Source organism: Puma concolor, chromosome D2 (genome assembly GCF_028749965.1).
Source record: "Puma concolor isolate L17-30 chromosome D2, mPumCon1.1.hap2, whole genome shotgun sequence".
In the NCBI taxonomy this organism is placed as follows: Eukaryota; Metazoa; Chordata; class Mammalia; order Carnivora; family Felidae; genus Puma; species Puma concolor.
In genome coordinates, this window is record NC_141677.1 from 54,554,574 (window position 1) to 54,580,660 (window position 26,087).

Consider the following 26,087-nt stretch of genomic DNA (forward strand, 5'->3'; position numbering starts at 1 on the left):
TTGCTGGCTGAGTTCTTAATCATGGGAGCTCGCATATATCAAGTTGTTCTGTGCAGCAGGGGCACAGCCCACACGGATTACTGGAGGAGGGTTTACTGGAAATTCCTTCATGAAGGAAAGGAAAAATACATTGGACTCTGGAAAGTAAATCACATGTTGTACTGTTTCTGCCCCTACGGACTGCAGCACATCTCACTTCCCCTCCTCAGGGAGGGAATAACAATCCCCAGCTGGGCTGAGCACAAATACTTCTCCAAGCTGCTCCTGGGTCCCTTGTAGAAAGGGCCAGACCTGCCCACCCTTTGAAGCACTGGGCTCTCAGCCAGCTGAGCCTTGTCATTTCTACCAGGTCTGTGTGGCCTTGGTTCCTTGGCTGGGCAGCATCACCCATCCCCACACTTCTCCTTCCCCCAGGACCAGTATCCGTCAAGCTCTTTCCTGGCTCCACCCCCACCCCCACCCCCAGCTGAACCCAAAGGTGGGAGAGCCAGGCCTACACTTTCCTTATGACCAGATTGGGGGGGAGGGGGGGTGCGAGGGGCGGAGCTGGGGCAGCCATGACAGCAAATCCTATCCCAGGAAGCCCTGTGTAAGCAAAAACTCCCTCAAAGGACACAATCTGGGTCTCCCATCCACTTCACCAGTGGGGAACCTTCCTGAGTCTCCCAACTGGCCCACGCTGGCCCTTTGGATTAGCTCATAAACCGTTTCTGAGATTGTATTTCCCCAGACCTCCCTGCAGCAGAATCGCTAGGGCAGTTACAGATTCCCAGGACCCTGAGTCACACTTTTTCTTTAGTTAATTCTTATACCCAGGAAGTCTGAGAAACAATGGCCTAAAGCAGTGATTCTCAGTGGCAGCAGGGCAAAAGTAGAGGGATGGGGGGCGGGGGGGGGGGGGGGAGGTAGGAAAGACAGCTGGCAAAGCTAGATCTGGAGACAGGGAGACGTGCAGTTTTTAAAAGCACATTCAATAGGATAACACAGTTCACATTTGAGAAATGAGCATAGGAATCCAATTATTTAATAGAACAAAGTAGTAAGCAAAACTCAACTAAAACCACTCGGCCAGCCTCGTTATCTGTATCTTTCCTGTGACCTCTCCTCCTTACTCGCCACCAGGATTGTCAGAGAGCCTTGGGGCCTTTGTCCGGTTCATCAAATGTGGAAACACTGGCCCAAACTGTGGTTCCCAAATTTGGCTGTGTACCAGCCCCTCTAGGGTAAGGCAGTGCTCTGTACTTCTAGCGAACTCCATTCCTGGGTTTCAGAATCACTCACCTAGTCTAGAGGCTGTGGCAGGTTTGGCAGGATTCAGGGCCAGCAACAACTCCCTTTTTTCCAGTCCCTCCCAACCCCACTGCCCTGAAGCCAATGGCGTCACTTTAACAAGGGAAGGAGCTGAGTAGAAGCCCAGGCCTCTGCACCTAGGTGCAGGTGAGGCACCCAGGCCAGAATCAGTCACCCTGTGGCTACAAGGAGCAGACAAACTAGCCTAATGCCTGACATGCAGGCAATGCTCAATAATTATTTCTAGAATAAGTGACTATAACCTGTAACCTGACCAATTCTCCTGTTCATTCAGTCCTCAAGGGTCTGAATCTGTGGTTGTCTGCTTGTACAGTTTAGAGCAACTCCCAGGCTCTGGCTCTGTCCCTGGCCCATTGGAATCAAGGTAGTAGTTTTCTGTTATTCATTCATTCATTCATTCATTCTTTCATTCATTCATCAAGAAGTTGGACCTAACAAGGAAAGGGAGACAGAATAACAGTGATTAAGAATTTGGAGCTAGGCAGGGCTGACTAATTCGGACTCATCCTTGTACTAGAAGCCAGGTACAGGTTGTTTTACTTCTCTGAGCCTCAGTTTCCTCATCTGTAAAATGGGGTGATGACAGCTACTACCTAACAGTATTGTAAGGATCAAAAGGATGATGTGGTAAGTCCTTAACAGTTACTTTTTATTATTTCAGACACTACTCTAGAAAAAGGAATCAAAAGGGGCGCCTGGGTGGCGCAGTCAGTTAAGCGTCTGACTTCAGCCAGGTCACGATCTCGCGGTCCGTGGGTTCAAGCCCCGCGTCGGGCTCTGGGCTGATGGCTCAGAGCCTGGAGCCTGTTTCCGATTCTGTGTCTCCCTCTCTCTCTCTGCCCCTCCCCCGTTCATGCTCTGTCTCTCTCTGTCCCAAAAATAAAAATAAACGTTGAAAAAAAAAAAAATTTAGAAAAAGGAATCAAAAGAAAGCATGTGACCCCAGGCCAGTACTGGCAGGGAAAGCTGGTCTGAACTCATGCACAGTCTAAATCACAGGAAGGTGGGATATCTATGCAAGGATATGGGTAGGTAGCCAGTGGGTAGGTACCCACTTCCATTTCTGTGCAATCAATTGTGCAAAGTTCGTAAAACCAGTCCTTTCTCTTACATACATGAAACAACTCCCTCCCCAACGTCAATGCTGTATATACCAAAAGTCTGCTTGGAAAATCATTTTTTATTTTCAGGGTTAGACCAGAAGCAAACTTCAGCTATAGCTGAATTCTCATAAAATCCAATTAGTGGAAACTGAATAAAGGTTTTAAAGGTCTCATAAAATATTTCATTATAAAATTTTTTTGAATGTTCATTTATTTTTGAGAGAGACAGAGACAGAGCTTGAGCGGGAGAGGGGCAGAGAGAGAGAGGGAGACACAGAATCCGCAGCAGGCTCCAGGCTCTGAGCTGTCAGCACAGAACCTGACGTGGGGCTCGAACCCACGAGTTGTGAGATCATGACCTGAGCTGAAGTCGGACGCTCAACCGACTGAGCCACCCAGGCGCCCCCATACTTTTAATACTTTTATGTCTCCTAGTGACAAGACTTCCTGCTGACATTGCCACATGTAATCATGGCCATGGGATTTGTTGAAGTGGCCCAGATGTGGTTGGTCGGGAGGGATGGACAGCCCATGGGTTGAGGCAGGTTTTCTTTTTTTTTTTTTAAAGTTTATTTATTTATTTTGAGAGAGAGAGAGAGAGAGAGAGAATGCAAGGGAGCAAGCAGCGGAGGGGCAGAGAGAGAGAGGGAGAGAGAGAGAGAATCCCAAGCAGGTTCCATGCTGTCAGCACAGAGCCCTTGTGTTCCATCACACAGTGAGATCATGACCTGAGGCAAAATCAAGAGTGAGTCAGATGCTTAACCTTAACCGACTGAGCCACCCAGGTGCCCCAAGGCTTTCTGATTGGAGTAGCTTCTCAGGCTGTGTAGACATCTAAACCAGAGGCCAGTGTTACTGTGGAACAGGATTCTCAGTTCAGTTCTTTTTAGTTCCATATTTTCAGTGGCGTGGCAAAAGTATGAAAAGATCACAATTGGTTTGGGCTGGCTGGGTCTGGGTACTGACTTCAAAAAGCTGAACCCCAGCGTTTTGGGGAGGCCAGTGAAGTAGGTGCCACAGTCCTGCTGATGTCTGTCAACATCTCATGAGTAAGTAAGTAAAGGTGGGCCAAAGCTTTGGAGAAAGACGCCCAGAGAGATTGAAAGAGAAAGGCATTTCATAATGACAAGAGCTATAATTATCTTCTAATTGCACTTGGAGGACCATCTCTTAGGAGAGGAAGCTTTACAACTTGTAAGTCATTTGCAAGGTTATTGGACTACCTTCAGCGATGTATCAATTAATGTATTCATCTGACAAATAATTGCTGATGCTTATGTGTGTCCGACACTGCTCCGGGCACTGGGAGTACTCCATGCCTTTCATGGGGCTTACCTCTGAGTGGACGGAATGTGCAGTGTATCAGATGGTGTTTAGTGTGATGAAGAAGATTGAAGGGGAAGAGGGGAGAAAATGACAAGATGAGAGAGAGAGAGGCAGAGTGTGTGTATATGTGTACGTGTGTATAAATATTTGTGTGCTGGTTTAGGTAGGGTTTTTGTTTAAAGGTTTGTTTTCAGGTCTGTTTTATAATGAAATATCTTAGGGGTGCCTGGGTGGCTCAGTCGGTTGGGCATCCAACTTCGGCTCAGGTCATGATCTCACCGTCCGTGGGTTCGAGCCCCGCATCCGGCTCTGTGCTGACAGCTCAGAGCCTGGAGCCTGTTTCAGATTCTGTGTCTCCCTCTCTCTCTGCCCCTAACCCACTCGCATTCTGTCTCTGTCTCTCTCAAAAAAAAAAATTTTTTTTTAAGTATTAAAAGTATGAGGACAAGGTCTTTTGTATATGAGGGAATGAAAATTTCTCATAAGCCTTACCATACTGCTTCACCATATTAATTTCATTCCAAACTACAGTATCTGTTTTTATTAATATAAAACAAAAACAAAAAACAAAACAGAAAAAAACACCCCACAAACCTTTGTTCAGGGAGTTTGTTATTATCACAATCCAAACTTGTCTTTTTTTTTTTTTTCTAAATTCTGTAGCCCATACTACCACTCTGTGTGTGTGTGTGTGTGTGTGTGTGTGTGTGTAGCTCCAGACTCCCACCTGCACCTCCCCAACTCTGGGAGACAACTGGGACTTGCCTCACTTCTCTCTCCCTGAACTGCAGCTGGAATGCTCTCCAGGCATTAAGTTGGGCACTCAAAGGGCTCATTTCATTTATGTCCTCTTGCTTGGGGTCATTATCCAGTCCAGTATCTGAAACCATGGTTACATATGTTTTATCTATTTTTTTGGTGTATCAGGTGAGTATGTAGATCTGGTCCCTGTTATGTTATCTTAGCACGAGCAGAACTTCCAAACTATGGTCACTTTAAGGATAAGACTTCTGAGGCCCAGAGGGGTTAAGTCACTTGGTTGAGGTCATCAGTAGTCACCAGTAGAGCGGAGTCTCAAAGCAGCCTCTGTCTGGCTCCCGAATCTCAGCTTTTATGCACTATGAGTTGCTACCTTCCTGTGAATTCAGGAGTAAGCTCCACGTCTCTCTACAAAAAGGCATGAGCTTTGGGACTGGCGTTTGTTTCCCTTGTGACTCGATCCCTTTGTGTTCTGACTCCTTTGCAGCTTAAACCCGAGTTGGAACCAGAGAGCTGTTCAGAGAGCTGGGTTGGACAGATTCCACATCAATGGCTCGTTACTAGTGGGCTAACTGTCCAATGCAAGGCGCTTTAGATACTATTCGTGTATTAGTATCGTGAACTTACTTGCTCATTCATCCAACAAACACTTACTGAGAGCTTATTATGTGCTAGGCACTATGCTAAGCGCTGGTTGTTACAGTGGTGAGCCAGACAGGTGTGGAGCTTACTGTCTAGTAGGGGAAGGCCGCGTGAATAACAAAACAGATATGGACGTGTCAGGTGGTGGTGAGCGCTGAGCTAGGCAAAGCAGGAATGCGGGCCAGCACATATTTTTGAGTACTTATCTAAAACCCAACATAAATGTCCACACACCCAGCTGGGCTCCCTCCACCATTCCCACACCCACACAAGCTTGCTAATAAGCAGGGCTCTGAGGAAATGAAGCAGGGCAATGGGAAAGCAATGGTAGGCGCTGCTCTAGATTGGAGGGTCTGAGATGCTGAGGCCGAATGACAAGATTTCATATCTACTGCAGTTAGAAGGAAAGAGTATTCCATGCAGAGTGAACAGCAAATTCAAAAGCCTGAAATGGTAACTCTTTTTCCTCCTTGGCATGCGGGCATGCGCACACACAAACACACACGCACACACACACACACGCACACACCTGAAAACCTGTAAACACCTTTCATTCTTACATTTCCAGGCTCCTGAAGCCGATTCTTCTTTAGGAACTCAGGTGAAGTGACAGCAGGGCCAGGACGCCAAGGGATCAGGGTCCCAGCCTCAAATCTCATCTCCACCACTCAAGGTTACTGTGAAGAGCACATGAGATGAGATATGCTCTCCAAATTTCTCGTGTGCACTGTAGAACATGAGTATCAGTGACTTACTATTCAATAGTATAAAATTGCCTGCTTAAAAGTGTTACATAGGGAGGGACTGCCAATACTCTGATAATGACTGTCCTTCATTTTTTTTTTTTTTTTTTTGCAAAATTAGAAAGAAAAATTACTTCCATTCTGGACAAAAGTTAATCAATAATTGCATCCACATTTTGGTTCCTGCAGGTGGTTCACGGTTTTCAGTATAATGTGAAAGTCCAGAACACAAATGCTGGACATAATGCTCACTCTGACACATGCCTGCTGTGTGACCTTGAGCAGATTACCTGGACATAAGTGCTCACTCTGGACATAAATGCTCACTCTGACACATGCCTGCTGTGTGACCTTGAGCAGATTACCAAGCCTCTCTGGGGAAAAAGAGGGTGTCTGTGAGGATTAAGTAGCATAATGCACTCAAAGGGCTTGGCATAGCCCTTGGCACTCCCTAAGATCTCACTAAGCTATAGCGGTATTGGCTGTCTGCAGAGGGAACTCCGATTCTTCAGCGGCTGGGAAAATCCTTCCACTCTGACATTTCTGCTAAAAATAATTTCATTTTCATCACGTGATCAAGAGGCATTTCTGGCTCTTCTCTCACCCTCATTCAGCCTGGATGGCTGGCTGGATGACTGGGGGGGGGGGGCAGGGGGGCGGGGGGAAGAACAGAGTCTGCACTGAACAGCGCAGCCGGCTCCCAGTGCCTGAGGAGGGATGTTGCTGACGCACCAGTGCTATGCTTGCATGACCTGGACCCTGCAGTCCGCTGTGGGTGTGGGCACGGGTGCACAGGCAAACCTAGGCAGTCCAGCGCTGTTTGTTTCCAGGCCCCAGGCAGCAGATGCAAAGTGAGAGCCCTGTTTGCACAACCCGTTTCCATGGCAACAGGAACGTCAACAGGCAAGGGATTCCTTAAGCTGGTAGAAAAATCCTCTGCCCCCACCCTGCACATCCAAGTGAAAGCAAGTTCCCACACTGAGCAGTGAGCAGATCCCCGAAGGCCAAATTTTTAGTAAAAAAGCCAAGAAAAAAATCTGGGACCAAAGTACACAAATAGTTTGGACAAACATACAGCTTATTCCCAGATGGGTTTAATTTTTTTTTTTTCTCCAGTGTACTTACGGGCAAATTTGACCAAGGTGTATGCATTGTTTAGTTGGTGACAGCAAGGTCAAAGTTCACAATTCCTGGCTGATGGTGGAGAAGCATGAAGCTTAGCACAGTAAGCTAAGTAAGCATTATCATTCGCACTATTCATTCCAAAGCAGACTCGGGGTCCGCTTTCACTGGAGGATGGTCAACAACTATGCAGCGAAATTTGTAGGACACACAACTAACCTCCCAATTAAAAAGACCTTCCTGGCAATTCCTATCAAAATAACACGAGCATTCTTCACAGAGCTAGAACAAACAATCCTAAAATTTGTATGGAATCAGAAAAGACCCTGAATAGCCAAAGCAATCTCGAAAAAGAAAACCAAAGCTGGAGGCATCACAATTCCAGACTTCAAGCTGTATTACAAAGCTGTAATCATCAAGACAGTATGGTACTGGCACAAAAACAGACACTCAGATCAGTCCAAGTAGTAGGACCAGAACCTGCAGAGTATATTTATGTAGCTTAAGAAAAAAATGCATCAGTCATAAGGGGCATTGGTCAGCAACTGAACACGAAAAAAAGGATCTCATCAAAGGTGAACATGTATAGTACCTATCAAAGCACTGTCCAGGGGGTAAATGTCTGTCCAGGATCTCTTAGCCTAACACCATTAAGTAGAAGACTCCAGTCATTAGGGTGACTATCTAATTTACCGTCCAAACCAAGTCACTGTTGACAGCAAAAGAGGTGTTATTAACCCTTGTGCTAGGACAATAAACCAGGACTGTTCCAAGCAAGTCAGGACATAAGGTCACTGCATTTCAACTAATTCTTTCTGGTTTATGCCTCTCATTGCAGCCTTCTACTTATACCAAATGTGCTTAAGGCTAAGGTATTCATTTTTATTATTTTTAAAATTTTATTTTATTTTAAGTTTATTTTGAGAGAGAGATTGAGTACATGGGAGCGAGTGCGAGTAGGGGAGGGGCAGACAGACAGAGAGAGGGAGAGAGAGAATCCCAAACAGGCTCTATGCCGTCAGCACAGAGCCTAATGCAGGGCTCAATCCCACAAACCATGAGATAATGACCTGAGCCAAAACCAACCTGAGCCAAAACCAAAAGTTGGACACTTAACCGACTGAGCCACCCAGGCACCCCTAAGACATATTTTTAAATGTATTGACATTTCTAAAAACTTGGATGCTTCTTACAATTGATAAGGTCATTTAACACCAGGCTCCTTCCCCACCCCAAACCTGTTATTAATTTAATAATACATCTATGGTCAATGATATCTTATAATCAAGGATACAGAGTAAATTGGCTTTCCATGCAGGATGACACAAAGGTGAATTCATTAATCAGAGAATGTCCTCCCACCACGCATTTATTTCCACTGGAAAATAACACATAAGTAACTTGGTTTTAAGCACTGGTTTCTTGTAAGCTTGGTTAGTTTGAATTGGTAACCTAAGACTGGTTTCTGAGTCTGTAAGGCCAAAGTCCAGATCAAGGGCTGGGGTGAATTTACTGAGGTCATTCTGTCCCATACAGACCTGTTTTGGAAATCCCCAAGCTTTATAGTCCCACCATGGGCACCATCGTGACCCTTCCCATTTGAAACTAGTAAAGGCGACAGGAATCTGACTTAGATCTGTTGAGTTTAAAAGGCCAATAAAACATTAAAATGAAAGTGGGGCTGCAAGTAGAACTTGAATGGTCACACATAAGTGGAAGAAGAAATGATTTTGCTTGTGTTTAATATAGCTACCGTTCAGATAAACCACCCCAGGGTAGGAAGTGACTAAGTACAGTCAACAAAGATGTTTTAGGAATGTAAATAGATTTCACAACAAGTGCCAAATTGGATACAGTAATGGTGGCTTAGTGTTTGCAGCCTCTTAGGAATACAGTAGTTCCCCTTTATCCATTAGGATATGTGCCAAGACCCCTGGTGGATGCCCAAAACCGCAGATAGTACCAAACCCTACATACATACATACATACCTATGATAAAGTTTAATTTATAAACTAGACATAGTAAGAAATTAACAATAACTAATAATAAAATAGAATAATTATAACATACTGAATGAGTTATGTGAATATGGTGTCTCTCCCTTTCTAAATATATTGTACTGTACTCACCCTTTTATGCATGATGATGTGAAATGATAAAATGCCTAAGTGATGAGATGAAGTGAGGTGAATGATGTAGGCACAGTGACGTAGCGTTAAGCTACTATTGACCTTCTGACACTATTTCAGAAGAAGGATCATCTGCTTCTGCACCTCAGTTGACCATGGATAACAGAAACCACAGGTAAGAGGGGACTACTATACAGAAGTTTGGGGAAAGCAATGTGATCATTAATCACATCTGATATTGGCTCAGAAAGTTGTGTGCATGGGGGGTGGGGGAAGGACACGGAACTGAAGCACGATTATATTGCAAATATCATAAAATGTTATTAACGATACGTTCCTTCAACAAAATAAACAATGGTAATATAATACGTAAAATGAGAAAAATAGTTGAAATCAACTTACTTATTTTGTCCAATCGTCTCAAAATCTTTTACAACAATTGTAAGGGAAGATGAAGAGTCGAGTGGTATACCCCTCAAGTCAAACTCCAAAATCTGCCCATGGAAAGGTTATAAAAACAGAAAAGTTGTTTAAAAGGGTCAGGAAGTATAGTATAATAAGACATACCAACACTAAATGACTAAATGTCATTATCTTCACCAATGTCAGTCTTGTGAATCATCAATTCTATAGTTAGTAGAAGTGACCAAATTCCAAACCTGGAGGCTGCTGAGAGCTGTGGGAGTGCAAACCAGACAGCCTCAGAGGACCTGGGGGTGACCTCTGGCTTCCCATTTTCTAGGCTCTGTTACTATGGGCAAGTCACCAAACCCATCTCAGAGTCAGAGAATTTACCACAATTGGTTATAAAAATAAAATAAAATGAAAATGCTTTCTTCATTGATTGTTTTTAAGTTATTTGCTTTTCCTAGTCATATTATTATCAGAGAGATAGATAATCTAAAAAAACATTTTCTAAAATGCATCAGCCTTTTATTTTAGGCTTGATTAGTCTGCACCACCATGATTAGTCTGCAATCAGATGAGACTTTCATCTTAAGGCAATAAATTGCTGTCTAATGGCAAACACACAAAAATAATCTAACATAACACCGCTGATGTCTTTGATTGATCATGTAACATATGAATTAAATAAAGCAGAGCCTACTGAAGATTTGATTCTCCTTGTACTGGGTTTGGAGTGGGTGGTGAATGTGTCAGAGCTCATATTAGAATCCTAACCCTAATAGGTTTGGGGTTAGCATCTCATTTGGGTTAGATTTCCGTTACAAAACTAGAGTTGGGAAGTTTACTTGATAAATACAATTGCAGTTAGAAAAAAATACATGTTAGATGGGGAGCCTGGGTGGCTCAGTCGGTTGAGCGTCCAACTTTGGCTCAGGTCATGATCTCACGGTGTGAGTTTGAGCCCCAAGTCGGGCTCTGTGCTGACAGCTCGGAGCCTGGAGCCTGCTTCAGATCCTGTGTCTCCCTTTCTCTCTATCCCTCCCCTGCTCACACTCTTTCTCTCTCTCAAAAATAAACAAATAAACATTAAAAGAAAATACATGTTAGAAACAAAACGGGGTGAGATGGATGATACCCTGCAGAGGATGTCTGCTCACGTGACCATTTCCACCTCTGCCATCAGCTACATGGATTGACCAGATATAAAGAAGCATGTGAGAATTACTCAAAACCAGAAGCACTATATGCATACATAATGTACTTTCAATTTGTTTTATTCTTGGAGATCTGTGTGAGGTGCTAGGATCCACACAGCATCCACCGGGACCAACCAGACTGGCCTCTTGCTTTCACGGAGCTGGTAGTCCAGCTGGCTGGGTTCTGGGTTCCAGTGAAACTGCAGAGAAGCAGAACTGCCTTTCAACTTTCTGCTTCTCAGAAAGGCATTAAAAAGACAGTTCATCTTCACCTCATTCAATGAAAAGGTATGGCTTTATTTTAGTTTCGGGACTAGGAGAGGAGGGGAATTTACAGTTGGTGGAGGAGAAGTCTTCACAGCCTGGTGACTTAGTGACAATAACAAAGACATTTATCACTACGCTTATCCAGGAACGTTTGACCAGCTTTTGGGAAAAACAATGGGGCTGATGATCATCTTTTAAAAAATTAGTCAGCATAGGAAAATCTACTCAGTGGAAAGAATGAAAACTTTCACATATCTATAAATATATTCAACACTGAACTGCTTATAAAATAGATATAAAGTCAACAGTGGGGGAAGTAAATATATTATAGCCCTTCCATAGAATGTTGCATAGTGTTAAAGATACTTCTGAATGGAATGATATGGTATATGCTTAGGATATAATAGTAAGAAAAAAATAGGAGAGGAAGCTGTATCTGCTATATGTCAAGACATCATATTTTATTAATTTATTTATAAATAATAATTACTTATACATTACAATATACTTATTCAATAAACATGTATTGCTATATCCCAAATGTTAACAGTAATTGCTTCTGGATAGGGGGTCCAAAGGTAAATTTTTTTGTTTATCTAAAGCTTTCAAAATGTCTACATTAAGGATATTCTACTTTATCAGCATAAAACACAGTAAACGTCATTACTCAGTCAGACACACAGTGTCATGTAATGTACTCTTGGTTAGTCACGTGCAGATACATTTTTAAATATGGAGCTTTCCCTCCGCGACTCTTGAGATGATCTAAGCCCACCCCTTGCTCTACAGATGTGCCCCAGATGTGTAACATAACTGGACCGAGGTCACACAGCAAGCTCAAAGCTGCTCCCGGCTAGAACATAAGATTCCCACTCCCTTTCCAGACTTCACTTACACCACTATTATATAGGAGATGTCATTGTGGTATGTCCCCTTGAACTGTTCTGCTATCTCTATGGCCACAAAGAGAGATAGAGTGGTGGGGGATGCAATGTGGAGATTCTTCTTTCAAAGGGAAAAGATAACCTTTGACCGAAGATAGGACAATCAGATGTGGCTTATCCACTGAAACAATGTTAAAAAAAAAAAAAAAAATGAAGTTACCTCATTCCATACAGGGTTGAGTTCATTGTCAACTTTCTTTGTTTTCTTTTTCTCATCTGCAAATAAAAAATATGAAATATCAATTAGAAATATTTCTAGAACTTGTCCATTCATTCGTCCATTCAAAGAGCATTCCCTTGAGGGCCAACCGTGTGCTTGCATTTCCCCATTCATCAGCCTGGAGTGAGGACTACAAGAGTCAAGGTTCTCCAAACTGAATGGCATTTTTTGACCTAAAACATTTCTCCCACCCCAGGTCTACGAGATGTTGGGGAATGAAGGACTCACAATCATGGAAATGCCATGATCCCCTGAATCTCCCTCACCAGTTCCTATAGACCAAGGTTACCCAGGGCTTCTGTGTCTCTAGTGTGTTGCAGAAAGAAGCCAACAAAGCTAACCTTTGCTAAAAGGTGTCACCATTTTATAGATGTGACTACTGAGACTCAAAGGAACTGAGAAATGTGTCTGAGCTAATACTTGGCACTGGTTCCTATATAACCTGCAATTTCCTCTCTGACGCCCGTGCTGCCTCTGCATGTGATAAGACCCCACAGCTTAAAGACTGAGCTGGACTCCCTCCCATAGGCCTCGGCACAAGGTAATTAGTAGATGAACACTTTCTATGACCTGCAAAGAATGTAGGGTTTCCTTTACAACAGGCTCACCTTTTCTGAAGACACGGGTTTTCTCTCTGTGTGTCTGAGACCTTCCTGCATGAATAAATGTTCCTCCAGCTAGTGTTCAAAGTTTCCTTAGAGAAGTCCAAAGCACAGAGAGGCGTCTGTTGGATCTCTAAGTCCCCAAATACTCATCAAAATAAAAGCTAGTATTTGAGTACCGAATGCTTTGGAGGCATGAGCTATCTGTTTTCAGGGGGAGAAAAATAAAACAAGTTCTCTTCCCGTGTGAATTCTTTACCATCACATAGAACATTCATCACGCTTCTGACACCAGATGTATGGTGGGGCGTTCCCCAGCCAAGAAATTTTCTGTGACACCAGCTGGGTGTTTTACAATTTAACTCAATGATGATACTATGTACCTGGAGACAGGGTCCCACAGGTTAAGGACTCAGAGGACAATAGCAAGTCCACGCTGTCACCTGTGCTTCTGACCTAGCAGGCTATAAATCTGAAGTTCCCATAACCCCTGTACTGGGTTCAATTAACTGGCTAGAGCAGCTCACAGAACTCAGGAAAACATTTATGTTTACTAGTTTACTAAAGGATAGGATAGAGGGTACAGATGAACAGCCAGATGAAGAGATATATAAGACAAGGTCTGGAAACGTCCTGTGTACAGGAGCTTCTGTCCCCATGGAGCTGGAGTACCTCAACCTCCCGGTACATGGATGTGCTCATCACACACCTGGAACCCCATACTTCTGGGATTTTTGATGGAGGCTTCCTCACATAGGCAAGATCAAGTATTAACTCTATTTCCAGTCTCTTTCTCCAGTCTAGAGAAGCCGGGAGGAGGTGGGGGCAGAGCCAAAAATGCCAAGCTTCTCATCATGGTTTGGTCTTCCTGGTGATCAGTCCCCATCCAGGAGCCATCCAGGAGCCCACCCAGAGTGATCTCATTAGAACAAAAGATGCTCCTACTCTTCTCACTTAGGAATTTATAAGGGTTTTAGCTCAGTGCCAGAAAGTGGTGGGGGAAAGGAGCAGAGACCAACATACATATTTTTTTTCTCATCTCGTATCATCTAACCTCTTTAAAAACCCCAGGAGATATGTATGATAATTTTCATCCCCCTTTTGGAGCTAAGGAAACCGAGAAGTTAAGTGGCATATTCAAAGTCCCGTTGGTAAGTGGCAGGGATAGCAGCCTCACATTGGTGGCCACACTGGGAACCACTCCCCAGTTACCCCTCTGCTGCTATGGAACGTAGGAGGTAGTGGGTTCCGTTCAGCTGAGTGTCATGTTGCGAAGGCTCCCAGCACATGCCAGTTGTGGGACTAACCACCTCATTCTTCCAAGACCTCAGCATAGACAAAGCATGAATCATCACCCTTACTCTGCTAAGCATTAACTTTTCCACTTGAGCAGCTCCCAGAGCCCAACCGGCTTCCCTTTTTAAACTTCAGCATGACCCTGCTCATCGGCTCACGCCGGGGCCTGTACTGATGCATTCTAACTGTGGTCTCTATGTGGCCTACAGAGCGCCTCCCTGCATTTGACTCTGATATCACCTAGAAGCTGTCCTGTCCCTCCCACATTTCCATACTGACCCCACCTGCCCCTCCCATCATCTGATGAATAGCCTCCCAATTTTCCTCTCTGGCTGCTACACAAGCGAGTACTTTTGAGAGTAAGACAGGCCAGGCAAAGTTTAAACTGACAGAACGGGACACATGGCTTCTTTGCACAATCGGAGCAGCCTGTTCTATATAACCATCTACAGGTGCCAGAAATCACATTCCTTTGTGTTTTTTTTTTAATGTTTGTTTATTTATTTACTTTTGAGAGACAGAGAGAAAGCACAAGGGTGGGGAGGACAGAGAGTGACAGGGATACACAGAATCTGAAACAGCCAGCCTGATGCGGGGCTCGAACTCACGGACCATGAGATCGTGACCTGAGCCGAAGTTCAACACTTAACCAACTGAGCCACCCAGGCGCCCCGGAAGTACATTCCACTACAGTGTCTCTAAGTCGTTCCGATAGCCCTGCAAGGGTAACATTCTCATCCCCTTTTTATAGACAAATAATTGAGAGAAGCTGGTTAACTTGCCTAAGGTCACACAGCAAATAAAAAAAAAAGAGTCAGAAACAACCTACGTCTCCTTGGCTCCAAAACCCGAGTGTGTGTTCACTATCACACCATAGTGTCTCATTGGAAGCTGTCAGAAACACTGGATAAAGAAAATGCATGAGTATAATATGAGTGACGGGCTTGACGTCCTGAGCAGTGGCCACAGGAAAGTCCAAGGTCAGATTTCAGAGTATCCTGAGACTCTCTAAGACTATTTGGTCCAACACACAAAATGTGACATCTGTGAGTTTTTCTGGGGAGACAGTTTATTCCCTCATCAGATTCTCAAATGAGTTCATGACCTTCACCAAAGTTAAAAATTCCTGACCTCGACAAGCATGAAATGGTACCATTAATATCCCTCCAGCTCACCACCACCCTTGCTGCCATAACCAGGCCTGGCGGGTGGAGAACTGAGTCAGGAAAGAGTGACTCTGGACCCTGGGACCACAGCAGATCTTCAAGAGAAAAGATGGAAAATTTTAAGAGGCCATTGCAGAGTAAGTAAAGCAAGAAGAAAGCAGCAAATCATTTATAGAAATTGGGTATGGGGGCTTGAGGCAGAATGTGGGTCCCTGATGGATGGTATTGAAGGAAAATCTCAGTCTCCAAGTCCCCAAGATTCCAGGCAGGGAGCTAAAGCAAGGACAAGGGCTCCAGAGAGGCTGTGGAAAGAGCCAGTACTTGTCCAGTTGAGCTGAATCCCAAGCCTGGTTACTGGCCTGGGAATCAGCATACAAGAAATGCTGCACTGGGACATTTTGGTGCTGAGCCTGGTACTGATCTCCCTCCCCTTCCCCACAGGGGCAGGACTGTCCCAAAGTCAGCAGTTGGGGGGCGTGAAAAAGGGAGTGCCACTTGCTCATTCATTCATCTTCCAACATTTATTAAGCACCTGCTGTGTGCCAGGAACTGGGGAAACAGAAGAGTACAAGATAGTTCTTGGTCTTAAAACGTTCCACAAAAGGAGGTCATGGCCTATGGCATAGAAGACCCAAATGAATCTTGATGACTATTTTCAGCACACAGCAAAAAAGCCCACCATGCTCTTGTCTGCTTCATTCTCAGGTTGGAGCTTCCTGCTGCCAGAGGGGGATAATGGGAATAAAGCCTGCCCAGGTCAGGCAAAGGGAGCTCGTAGCCCAGTCCATGGAAAGGGTCCACTAAGTGAGTTCTTCCACCAGCAGTAAAGCATTTCCTCATTCTTCTATCCAACAAGTATTTTTGAAGTATCACTGGCCCAGACACTGAGCTGGATGCTGTGGGAGATACAAAGGTACCCAAGATATAGTTCTTGCCCTCAGGTGCTCCAGCAGGGAGCTAGATGTGGCCACAGGGGACTGATATAGAAAGAAGGCAGCAGTTGCCATCAGAGGGGGTACAAATGAAAAGGGGAGGTGACTTCAGGCTGAGGGCACCAGATAAGGCCTCAGAGAGGAAGCAGAGGCTGAGCTGGGGTTTGAAAGACAAGGATGGATTGGAAACGTGGAGCTGGGAAGAAAAGGTCACTCCAGGTGGGGGCAAAAGGGTGAGTAGGTCAATCACAGGGGAGAGAGAACCAGTCATGTTTGGGGACACTGCACACTTGGCATTCGTGGCTGCACAGTGTGTGTGAGAGCGAGTGTGAGAGTAGGGGAGGACTCTGTGGGAGGGAGGACACTGCCCTCCATTTGGCTGGAGCCAAGGGAATATGGAAGGGAGCAGAGGCAACCAGGCCGTGTGGGAAGGTTATCGTCACACTGTGCAGCCACGAATGCCAAGCTAATCTTCATTTGGCGGATACAAGCCACTTAGTAAAGAGGGTGTTAGACACTGGGCTTTATGGCTTCAAGAGGTTCATAATCCCCATGAGAAAAACCAAGTTGCATAACAACTCTTCCAATATATGCTCCTGAACACATGATTCCATTGTGTATTGACGAACAAAGGGAACCAGCCAAATCCTGGCAGGTGCAGGTTGACCAGGGCCAGGTGGGACTGTTCAAGTGGAACGTGAGGCCACTTCAAACACTTGCATTAATGCCAAGGGTGCCACTCGATAGGGGGCGCTCTCTTCTGGCCAAGCGTGTGCTAAATCCTGCCCATAGGTCATTCCATTTAACTTTCTCAGCAAGCCCACGCATCTTGAATTTGCAGATGAGCAAAATGAGCCCAGAATGGTTAGGTAAGTTGCACAAGATCACAGAGCTAGGAAGAAACACTCTAACTCAGGACTAGTTTAATTCTATAGGCCATGCATTCAACCGCTGTTCCTTGCTTCTCCCTGGTCAATAAGTAAAGATTACATGCTAACATTGGCTCCTATCCTTCTGGAAAAACCCAGCTCAACCTCTTCTAAAAAAGGAGATTCTATTTTTTATCAGAATGTGTGCACATTATATTTTATTGAAAACCTATTCACACATAAATGTCAGCAAAAAAAAAAAAAAAAACAAAGGTAAATTTGTTCCTCTCTCTCTCTCTCTCTCTCTCTCTTTCTTTCTTTTTACTTTAGAGAGAGAGTGTGTGTGCGAGAGCGAGTGTGAGAGTACGGGAGACAGGCAGACGGAGAGAAAGAGAAAATCCCAAGCAGGCTCTACGCTCAGCAAGGAGCTGGACTCAGGGCTCGATCCCTCGATCCTGGGATCATGACCTGACTCGAAATCAAGAGTGGGACGCTGAGCTGACTGAGCCACCCAGGCGCCCCAATAAATTTCTTTCTTACCAACAGCCACAGAGTCACATATTTATATTATTTAATTATTCAATTCCACCACATTTTTTTTTAAAGGTCTAAATTGCAGAGGCTGATCATCAGATTAAATTACAGGAAGCTCTTTTCCCCTTTTCCACATCACCTACCTCCCCCTGTTCTCATCTCTAATTTTATTAAGATGACAGTTTCCTCCTATGGAAAGGAATTAAATACTTTCAACCCAGAACATAACAACGGATTCAAAAGCAGAATACACTCTGGACCATGACTCAAGGCATTCTTTGGGACATTTCCTGTTTTTTGATAAGTCACGCCTGCCTGCTTCTCTCTCAGTTCGCTGAAGGTCACCGCTGCAGTAATTAACCTGCATGCCAACCTCTGAATACGGTTTCCCTGAGAACTGAGCAAGCACTCCTTGCCAAGCCACCGCGCCCTCCCGCACGGAAACATTTCCTCTGCTGCGCGCCTATCACACCACAAGCCATGCTGGGCTCTCCAGGATGGGATGAGGCGCCACCATGACTCCTAAGACCGGACTGCTACATTTGTGCTGAGAGGGCCAGTTCATTTCATGTGTCACTTGTCGAGGCTATGGTGCCACTTGTTTGGTCAAACTCTAGTCCAGAAGTCGCTGCGAAGGTATTTCATAGATGTAATTAACATTTACAACCAATTGTCTTTATGTGAAAGAGTTTGTTCTCCATCAGGTGGATGTGCCCCATCCAAACAGCTGAAGGCCTTAGAGTAAAAACTGAGATTTCCAAGGGAAGATGGAATTCTGTCTTGGGGCTGTGACATAGAATTCCTACCTGTTTCCAGCCTGCAGGACTGCCCCTCAAATCTCAGATTTGCCGGACTCTATAATCACATGAGCCAATTTCTTAAAATAAGTCTCTCAGTCTCTCTGTCAACACACACACACACACACACACATACACACACAGACACACACACACGCCCTACTGGTTCCATTTCTCTGGAGAATTCTACTACAATGAGTACCACCAGGTGCCCATGGAAATAATAGCATCTACAATGGTAACACTTTTTCAGTACTTCCAAAGACATGCCATCTCACTGATCCTCATACTCCTTCAGGGCAAAGTGCAGGACTTGGCCCAGCTCTTCTTAATGTTTCTTTATTTTTGAGAGAGTGAGAGACAGAGCGTGAGCAGGGAAGGGACAGAGAAAGAGAGAGAGAGACACAAAATCTGCAACAGGCTCCAGGCTCTGAGCTGTCAGCACAGAGCCTGACGCGGGGGTCAAACTCACGAACCTCGAGATCATGACCTGAGCTGAAGTCGGACGCTCAACCGACTGAGCCACCCAGGCCCAGCTCTTCTGACTGGACTTTCAAATCAGTGAACTCTCCAATTCTTTGAGATTTGATCTCAGAGAGACATAGGCTCAACCACTGAGCTCAGAGTCCCTCTTGTAAACACCGGGGAATTTTGACTAGATGATCTCTAAGTCTGCCTCCAGGTCTAGTGGAACATGTGATTTATGAAGCCCCCCAAGTCCTCCCTAGCTAGATTTCTGTGTCTTATGACATGGTCCCAGGAGAAGTGGGGATCAGAGGGCATTTACAAAGCTCCCCCAAGTACCTCAGCTTTTTGGTAGGCAAAGTAGATTAACAAGATCTCTAGGTCCAGCCATGCATCTAAACTTGACCTCCCATTCAGAAATACTTCTTCATCTTCTCTGGCTCCTGGGTTGTGGCCACTTTTGTCTTGAGAAACATTCATAGACAAATGGAGAGTCACCCTCTAGTTGGCCTAGAATATCACAGACCTCCTGAAGCCATCCAATCATGGCTAACGGTTACTAAGTGCTCTGAACTAGTCATTGTTTCCGGAGCTTTCTATAGATTGTCTCACTAATCTTTACAACTACCCTAAAAGGTAATAAGCTTCCCCAATTACAAAAGGAGAAACCAAGACAAGAGAAGTTAAGCAATTTATCAGAGGTCACACAGCTATTAAGTGGTGGAGCTGGGATTCAGACTCTGGCAGACAGGACCCAGAACAATCCTATGAGGATTAAGACCAGACGGTGACTCCTTGAAGGCTGGGACTATATTTTACTAGTGTTGGTATTCCTCTCAGCGTAATCGTTCCATGATTTGAGCGCATTTGACTTCGTAAGCTCATGTATTATTACTAGGGTTGCTTTAACGATTAAGTGAGAAAACGAATACAGAGTGCTCAGCACAGGGCCCAGCATACAGGAAGCATTGAACCAGGAGCTTTTATTTTGTACTATGGCACCTGGGCAGCACCCCTTGCATGCCCCAAGGGCACTCCCAGGCTGTGGAGCCCGCCCTGGAGGGCAGGGCCCAGCGACCAGAGGAAGCGCCCAGTGATGCTACGCCCAGGCTTGGTGTAGCAGTTCTCTCACGTGGCTCGGTTCCAGACCTCCGAGGCCCGCCCGGGACAGCTGCCAGACGGGCAGCGACCGCTCCTCCCTGGCAGTCAGTCTGGCAGCCATGAGCATCTGGGAGAATTTCCACCATAAGCAGAGAGGTCAGAGAAGGCTCTGGGAAGGGCCAGCAGGAGATTCCTCCCACCCTCAGGACGTAGAGGGACCTGGGGGGAGCACAGAGACATGTGGCCCATCCAGGTCTACCTGGCTAAATGTGGATCTCTGACTTTTTGCGTCTCCACCCTGGCTGCCCTACTGCTCCAGCCTATGTTGTCAAACGAGTTCTGGGGAAAGGCATTTATTTTGGCCAAACGGCAACTATGATAAAAAGCAAAGCTGTTTGCTACATTTCTGACATAGTCACTGATATTGCTGATAAACAGAAAGGCCCAAACAAAAAGGCAGGCGGGATTACCACTCTGCTTTCCATAGCCTGTGCCCCCACTGGCCTCTCGAGATGTCCTGACAGGCATTTGAGCTCTTGAATCAAAACCAAATCCTCCAAGGGAACTGCGGTGAAGCCCAATCGATCTGGACAACCCCCTACAGGATCTTCTTCCTAAAAGCGGCCCCTGGGGTGGGAATGCAAGCTAGTGCAGCCACTCTGGAAAACAGTATGGAGGTTCCTCAAAAAACGAAAAATAGAACTACCCTGCGACCCAGCAATTGCCCTACTAGGTACTTATCCAAAGGATATAGGTGTGCTGTTTCGAAGGCACACATGCACCCCCATGTTTATAGCAGCACTATCAACAATAGCCAAAGTATGGAAAGAGCCCAGATGTCCATTGATGGATGAATGGATAAAGAAGACGTGGTATACATATACAATGGAGTATTACTTGGCAATCAAAAAGAGTGAAATCTTGCCGTTTGCAACTACATGGATGGAACTGGACGGTATTATGCTAAGTGAAATTAGTCAGTCAGAGAAAGACAAATACCATATGACTTCATTTATATGAGGACTTTAAGAGACAAAACAGATGAACATAAGGGAGGGGGACAAAACAGAAGAGACTCATAGATATGGAGATCAAACTGAGGATTACTGGAGGGGTTGTGGGAGGGGGGATGGGCTAAATGGGTAAGGGGCATTAAGGAATCTACTCCTGAAATCATTGTTGCATTACAGGCTAACTAATTTGGATGTAAATTAAAAAAAAAAAAAAAGTTGCCCCTGGGGGTGGTTGTGTTCCAGCTCTGCCATCTGCCAGGGCTGCAGGTGGAGAGATACCAGGTCGGCCAGGCACCTGGATTAGCTGCCTCGGTAGAGGACCGAACTGTGTGCCTCTTGGGCTTATCTGTTTATTTTGCATGTGAACATCCACTCCATGCCCGGCACTTTGAACACATTCACGTCTAATTCTTACAACAGAGGTATCAGTATTGCCATTTTACAGATGAGGAAACTGAGATTCAGTGATGTTAAGCGACTTGCCGGAGACCACACGGCTAGTGGGTGGCAGAACTGAGCTGCAGCCCCAAGCCTGCCTCATTTCCAGACCTGTGCTCTTAACCTTCACCGAGGGCTGAGGATGTCAAGTGACCTGCTGTATATTTTCACCACTTACCAGCCGTGTGACTTTGAGCCGGCTCTCCAGATCTCTGTATCTACATTTTGTTATTAATAAGTATTGGTACCAGATGCCCAGGAATAAGAACTCCCATCCATAGGGCTCATAGTATACCAGGCACTCTTCTAAGGGCTTGGTATATGTTACTTGTTACTATTATATTTATTTTCAGGCATAATAAAATTAAGTAGCTTGTTCAGGGTCACCTGCTACTAAGAAACAAAGCCAGAATTTGAATGCTGGTATCCTGGCTCCTAGCTTTTTAACCTCTCCTTCCTTTGCCTGGTATGTTTCTGAGACAATTTGCTAGAGAATGAATGAAGGCTGGTACTGGGCAAATTCACTTCAAATCCAGCTTGAGGTGGTAAGTTCCTAGAGTTTCAGAAGGGCTTCTCAATGCCTGGGTACCCTGTAGAAGAGGATGAAGAAGTCCCCGGCACGGCTGTACTGAAGATCAGATGAGAAAGCCTGAGGCTGTCTAGGACACAGGAGACATTCCTTTGTGTTGGATCAGAATCAGAATCACAAACTACCACCATCAAACAATATAAAGAGGATCATGTTCCTCTGCTTTCCTTGATTCCAAGATCAAGAGAAAATGAAAGTCACAGAAAAGAACTCTGAAAGTAAGCAGAAAGCAGAGTCAAAATCTTAATAATTCAATTCCATCCCTTCTAAGCAACGAGCTTCTAGCTGTGCTTTGCTGAAGCTCAGATCTCAGTGTCCCATAGTAAATAACCTCTTTCAATGGGATTTTTGCCATTGCCAGTGGTTTAATCCACTGTCCCTAGTGCTCCTTCCTAAACTGGGGCTGGCTTTGACATCTGGGCTCTTTAGCAAGCTAGGCTGATCAGTCACCACAGGTACAAGGTAGAGCTGGGAATTGGGACTGTCTGGGATGGGGATGGAAGTAGACTTAGCCCAGAGAGATGAAGCACAAAGAAAGCCAGACACGCACACAGCAGTGGGAGAGAGCACAGAACTCAGTCTCAGGGCCCCGGGAGGAGGCCCTTCCTCAAGCTATGGCATACAGGGGACGCCACCATAATGTGTCCAGCACACTGGGACAAACCAGAGGAGCCCCAGACAAGGTCTCTGAGATCAGAAGTGTGAGGCCCCAAGGCACCAATGTCCCAGGCCCTGGCACTGCTCTGGCTACCTGCCCCAGGGCTGACTCTAGCCAAGGAAATACAATGGGAAGGCGAGAGCGCCTGGATGCCAAGCAGAGGGGTCTGAACCCTGAGCCTCTCTGCGCATTACCTCAGGGTGGGCCGGACCCTTGGCCAAGACCCAGCCTCTCACATGGGGTGTTACAGTCTCAGCAGTGGGCATGTGCATGCAACCTGCTCCAGGACCCTGACCAAGGCCGCGTGCCCTCCCCAAACCCCTAAAAAGTGGGACTTCAACCGTAAAAAGAGGGAGTTCATTTATTCGGTAAGAATAAATATATATGAAGCCCTTGCTGGACTTAGTAGCTCTCATCACCAATAGAATCTGCAAATAATGAAAAACATTTTTTTTTTAACTTTCTGGGAGTTTAAACCCACTGAACTCTGAATTCACTGACTTCTGGCTGGATTCACAGCTGCACTAGGAGCTGTGCGGGCAGGGGCAAGTCTGGCTAGTTCCCGATCCCACCTGCAGTGCTGAGCGCCCAACAGAGTACACTCTTGGTCACCACTTGTTGAACGAATTTATGTTTGGCAGAAGCAGTAAGGAGACACAACAGCAAAAGAGAGAAGGGAGGGAAATAGGGACTGTCCAAGGCAGTCATTTCCGACAATGAGGAGAGGTCAGCAAAAAGAGCCTTTTTTATTTTTTGATAATGAGAGAGAGATAAAGAAAAGGATTTTTAAAAAAATTTATAAGTTGTGCCACTGGAATGTAAAAGGTAATAAACCAGAGAACTGAGGTGAGGTTAAGTGGAGACTCCCCTTCCACTCAAATATTAGATTAAAAAAAATGTTTAATGTTTATTTATTTTGAGAGAGAGACAGACAGACAGGGCATGAGCAGGGAAGGGGCAGAGAGACAGGGAGACACAGAATCCGAAGCAGGCTCCAGGCTCCGAGCTGTCAGCACAGAGCCTGATGCGGGGCTCAAACCCACAAACTATGAGATTGTGACCTGAGCTGAAGTCAGAAGTTTAACCAACTGAGCCACCCAGGTGCCCCTCAGATATTAGGTTTTTAATACTTACTTGGAATATGCTAGAGTTTTAGTCTCCACTAATAAAATGGCTCCAACTTGACTATCAGAGGAACTGATTCACTGCTAAGCTATTTCAGCTCTGAGCTTCTGAGTCACAAAGTCATAAAGGCTTTCATTACCCTGTGGAAACTCACCCCAAGAGGGCTGGGTTTTACTTTTATTCTTCTTTAAAAGTTTTTATGTTCTTGGTACATGTTCTTCCTCTTTCAGGCTGGGTCTGAAACGATCTCCCCACACTGAACAACGCAATCCATTCAGAGTGGAAAGGAAGCATTCATAATTTGACTTGGTTGTTTAAGGCACAGGGTGTGTGTTACCTCTTTACCCATGTTGACCTCAGGGAATACACATTGGAGACTCTGGAATCAGACAGTCCTGAGTTGAATCCTGACCGACCTCTGCCTCAGTTTCCCCACGTGTAAAACAAAGATGATAATAAGACTTAGTTCCTAAAAATGCCATGAGGATTAAATAAGATAATACACACAGGTGTGGGCCTAGTATAAGAATTTAATAAATGGTGGTGGTGGTGTAGCAGGCGGTTGGTACTCAGGCTATCTCTCCCACCATGCCAGAATCTCCGGAAGACCTAAGTAGCAAGGAACACTTATAGCACTTTCTATATAAGTGCTTTCCTTTAATCATGCTAACCCTCACAGCCACCCTCTGAGGTGGGGACTGCTATCCTGTCCATTTTGTAGATGGGACAATTGAGGTTCAGAGACGGTGGGCAGCAGTGAGTGACAGGAAGTCCCAAGCCCCTCACGGCTGTGACTGTCTTCTGCTATCTGTGCTGTGCAATAACCACACGTGGCTGTGTCCATCTAGATTAATGAAAATTAAGTATTATTAAACATCCAATTCCTCAAGTCACATTGGCCACGTTTCAGTGATCGGCAGCCACATGCGGTTCGCGGCTACCATAACACACAGGGCAGACCTCGAACATCTCCACTGTCCCAGAACGTTTCAGCAGACAGTTCTGCTCTCAGTAATTGAGCACACAAATAAGTGACTGCCGAAGGAAGTAAATACAATGAGTACAGCTCTATTTTATTTTCACCAAACTGACTCATTGTTTTGACAAAATAATGAGCCCAACCTAGACCTCTTTCCTAGATTAGCAGCTTCACCTTGTAAGAGGAGAACATAAAGGTCCTGCATCAGCTCTCCTCATTTGATTCGCAAGCTTCATACTTCCTTAGTCCCTAACCTACACCACTAATTTACTTTTCCACATGCAAAAAGAGCCAAACTTCAAGAGGTGAGATCAGCATAAAGTTTAAGTTTATTTATTTATTTTTAGTAATCTCTACACCCAATGTGGGGCTCGAACTCAAAACCCAGAGATCAAGAGTTGCATGAAAAAAAAAAAAGAGTTGTATGTTCTTCCCACTAAAGCCAGTCATGCACCCCAGTAAACATATACTTTTAGTCCAAGTACTTTTTTATTTTTTTAAAATGTTTATTTATTTTGAGAGAGAAAGAGAGAGAGAGCAGTGGGGGAGGGGCAGAGAGAGGGAGACAGATCCCAAGCAGGCTTCATGCTGTTAGTGCAGAGCCCAATGCAGGGCTTGAACTCACAACCTGTGAGATCACGACCTGAGCCGAAACTGAGAATCAGATGCTTAACCCAGATGCGCCTAGTCCAAGTACTTTAAATATATCTTGTTTGACTTTGACAACCTTCAGAGGTAGGTCTTATACCCACTTCACAGCCAGGAAGACTGAGGTTCCGAGAAGTTTCTTGCCATTAATAAGACCAAAGCCCAATATCAAAGTCAGAGGTAGGCTGCAGTTCCTCTGCCTTCCAGCTTCCTTTGAGGTGCAGCCTGTGGAAACTCTGAAGCCTTAAGAACCCAAGATCAGTTTTGTACTTTGTGGGCAGAGGGATCTAGTCGCCTTTGGTCCCATCTGGTCTGTGAGACCCTGTCACCGATAAGACCCTTTGACCCCTGAATTCACCATTGACCCCCTGAACTCAGGACTGACTTTCTGAACTCAGCACATTCCTAAAAGCTTCTGCCTCACTGTCGATTTCATCTTTTAGAAGCTAACTAACAAAATGCTGAAACAGGAAAAGAAACAGTTGAGGAGGATGCCTACATGGATGAGCCAGAAAGTGCCCGACAGTTACCTCAGTTTCACTATAATGTTAAAATCCCCTCCCCCTGAGTATTCGTCCCAAGCCCTAATAAAAGGAGTCTGCCATGGCTATGGAATTATTCCCGTGATCTCCTTACTTGTACAAACAAAGATGATGTTGAGAGGCAACTCCACATGTACAGTCTTTGTCTATAACTCCCCAAGG

General features: G+C 45.1%; 1 protein-coding gene and 1 long non-coding RNA gene across 6 annotated transcripts in view; one reads left to right on the top strand and one right to left on the bottom strand.

Moving 5' to 3' along the window:
* MYOF (myoferlin) overlaps positions 1 to 26,087 on the bottom strand; it is a 154,034-nt gene that overhangs the window by 116,869 nt on the left and 11,078 nt on the right. For 4 of the 5 annotated variants that reach the window (XR_015241740.1, XM_086680387.1, XM_086680389.1 and 1 more), the window contains exons 2-3: positions 12,112 to 12,167; positions 9,539 to 9,630 (exon numbers count right to left, since the gene is read on the bottom strand). Coding sequence is in view for 3 of the 5 variants with exons in the window: in XM_086680387.1 (XP_086536513.1) it covers positions 9,539 to 9,630; positions 12,112 to 12,167 (148 nt within the window). In the remaining 2 variants the exon portion in view is untranslated. Of the gene's footprint in view, positions 1 to 9,538; positions 9,631 to 12,111; positions 12,168 to 26,087 lie in introns of those variants that run through there. The other variant, XM_086680388.1, reaches the window with a different exon arrangement.
* Positions 15,226 to 17,564, top strand: LOC147576084 (uncharacterized). Its single transcript, XR_015241741.1, has 3 exons — positions 15,226 to 15,372; positions 15,941 to 16,039; positions 17,367 to 17,564. It is a non-coding gene; the product is annotated as an uncharacterized LOC147576084 (long non-coding RNA).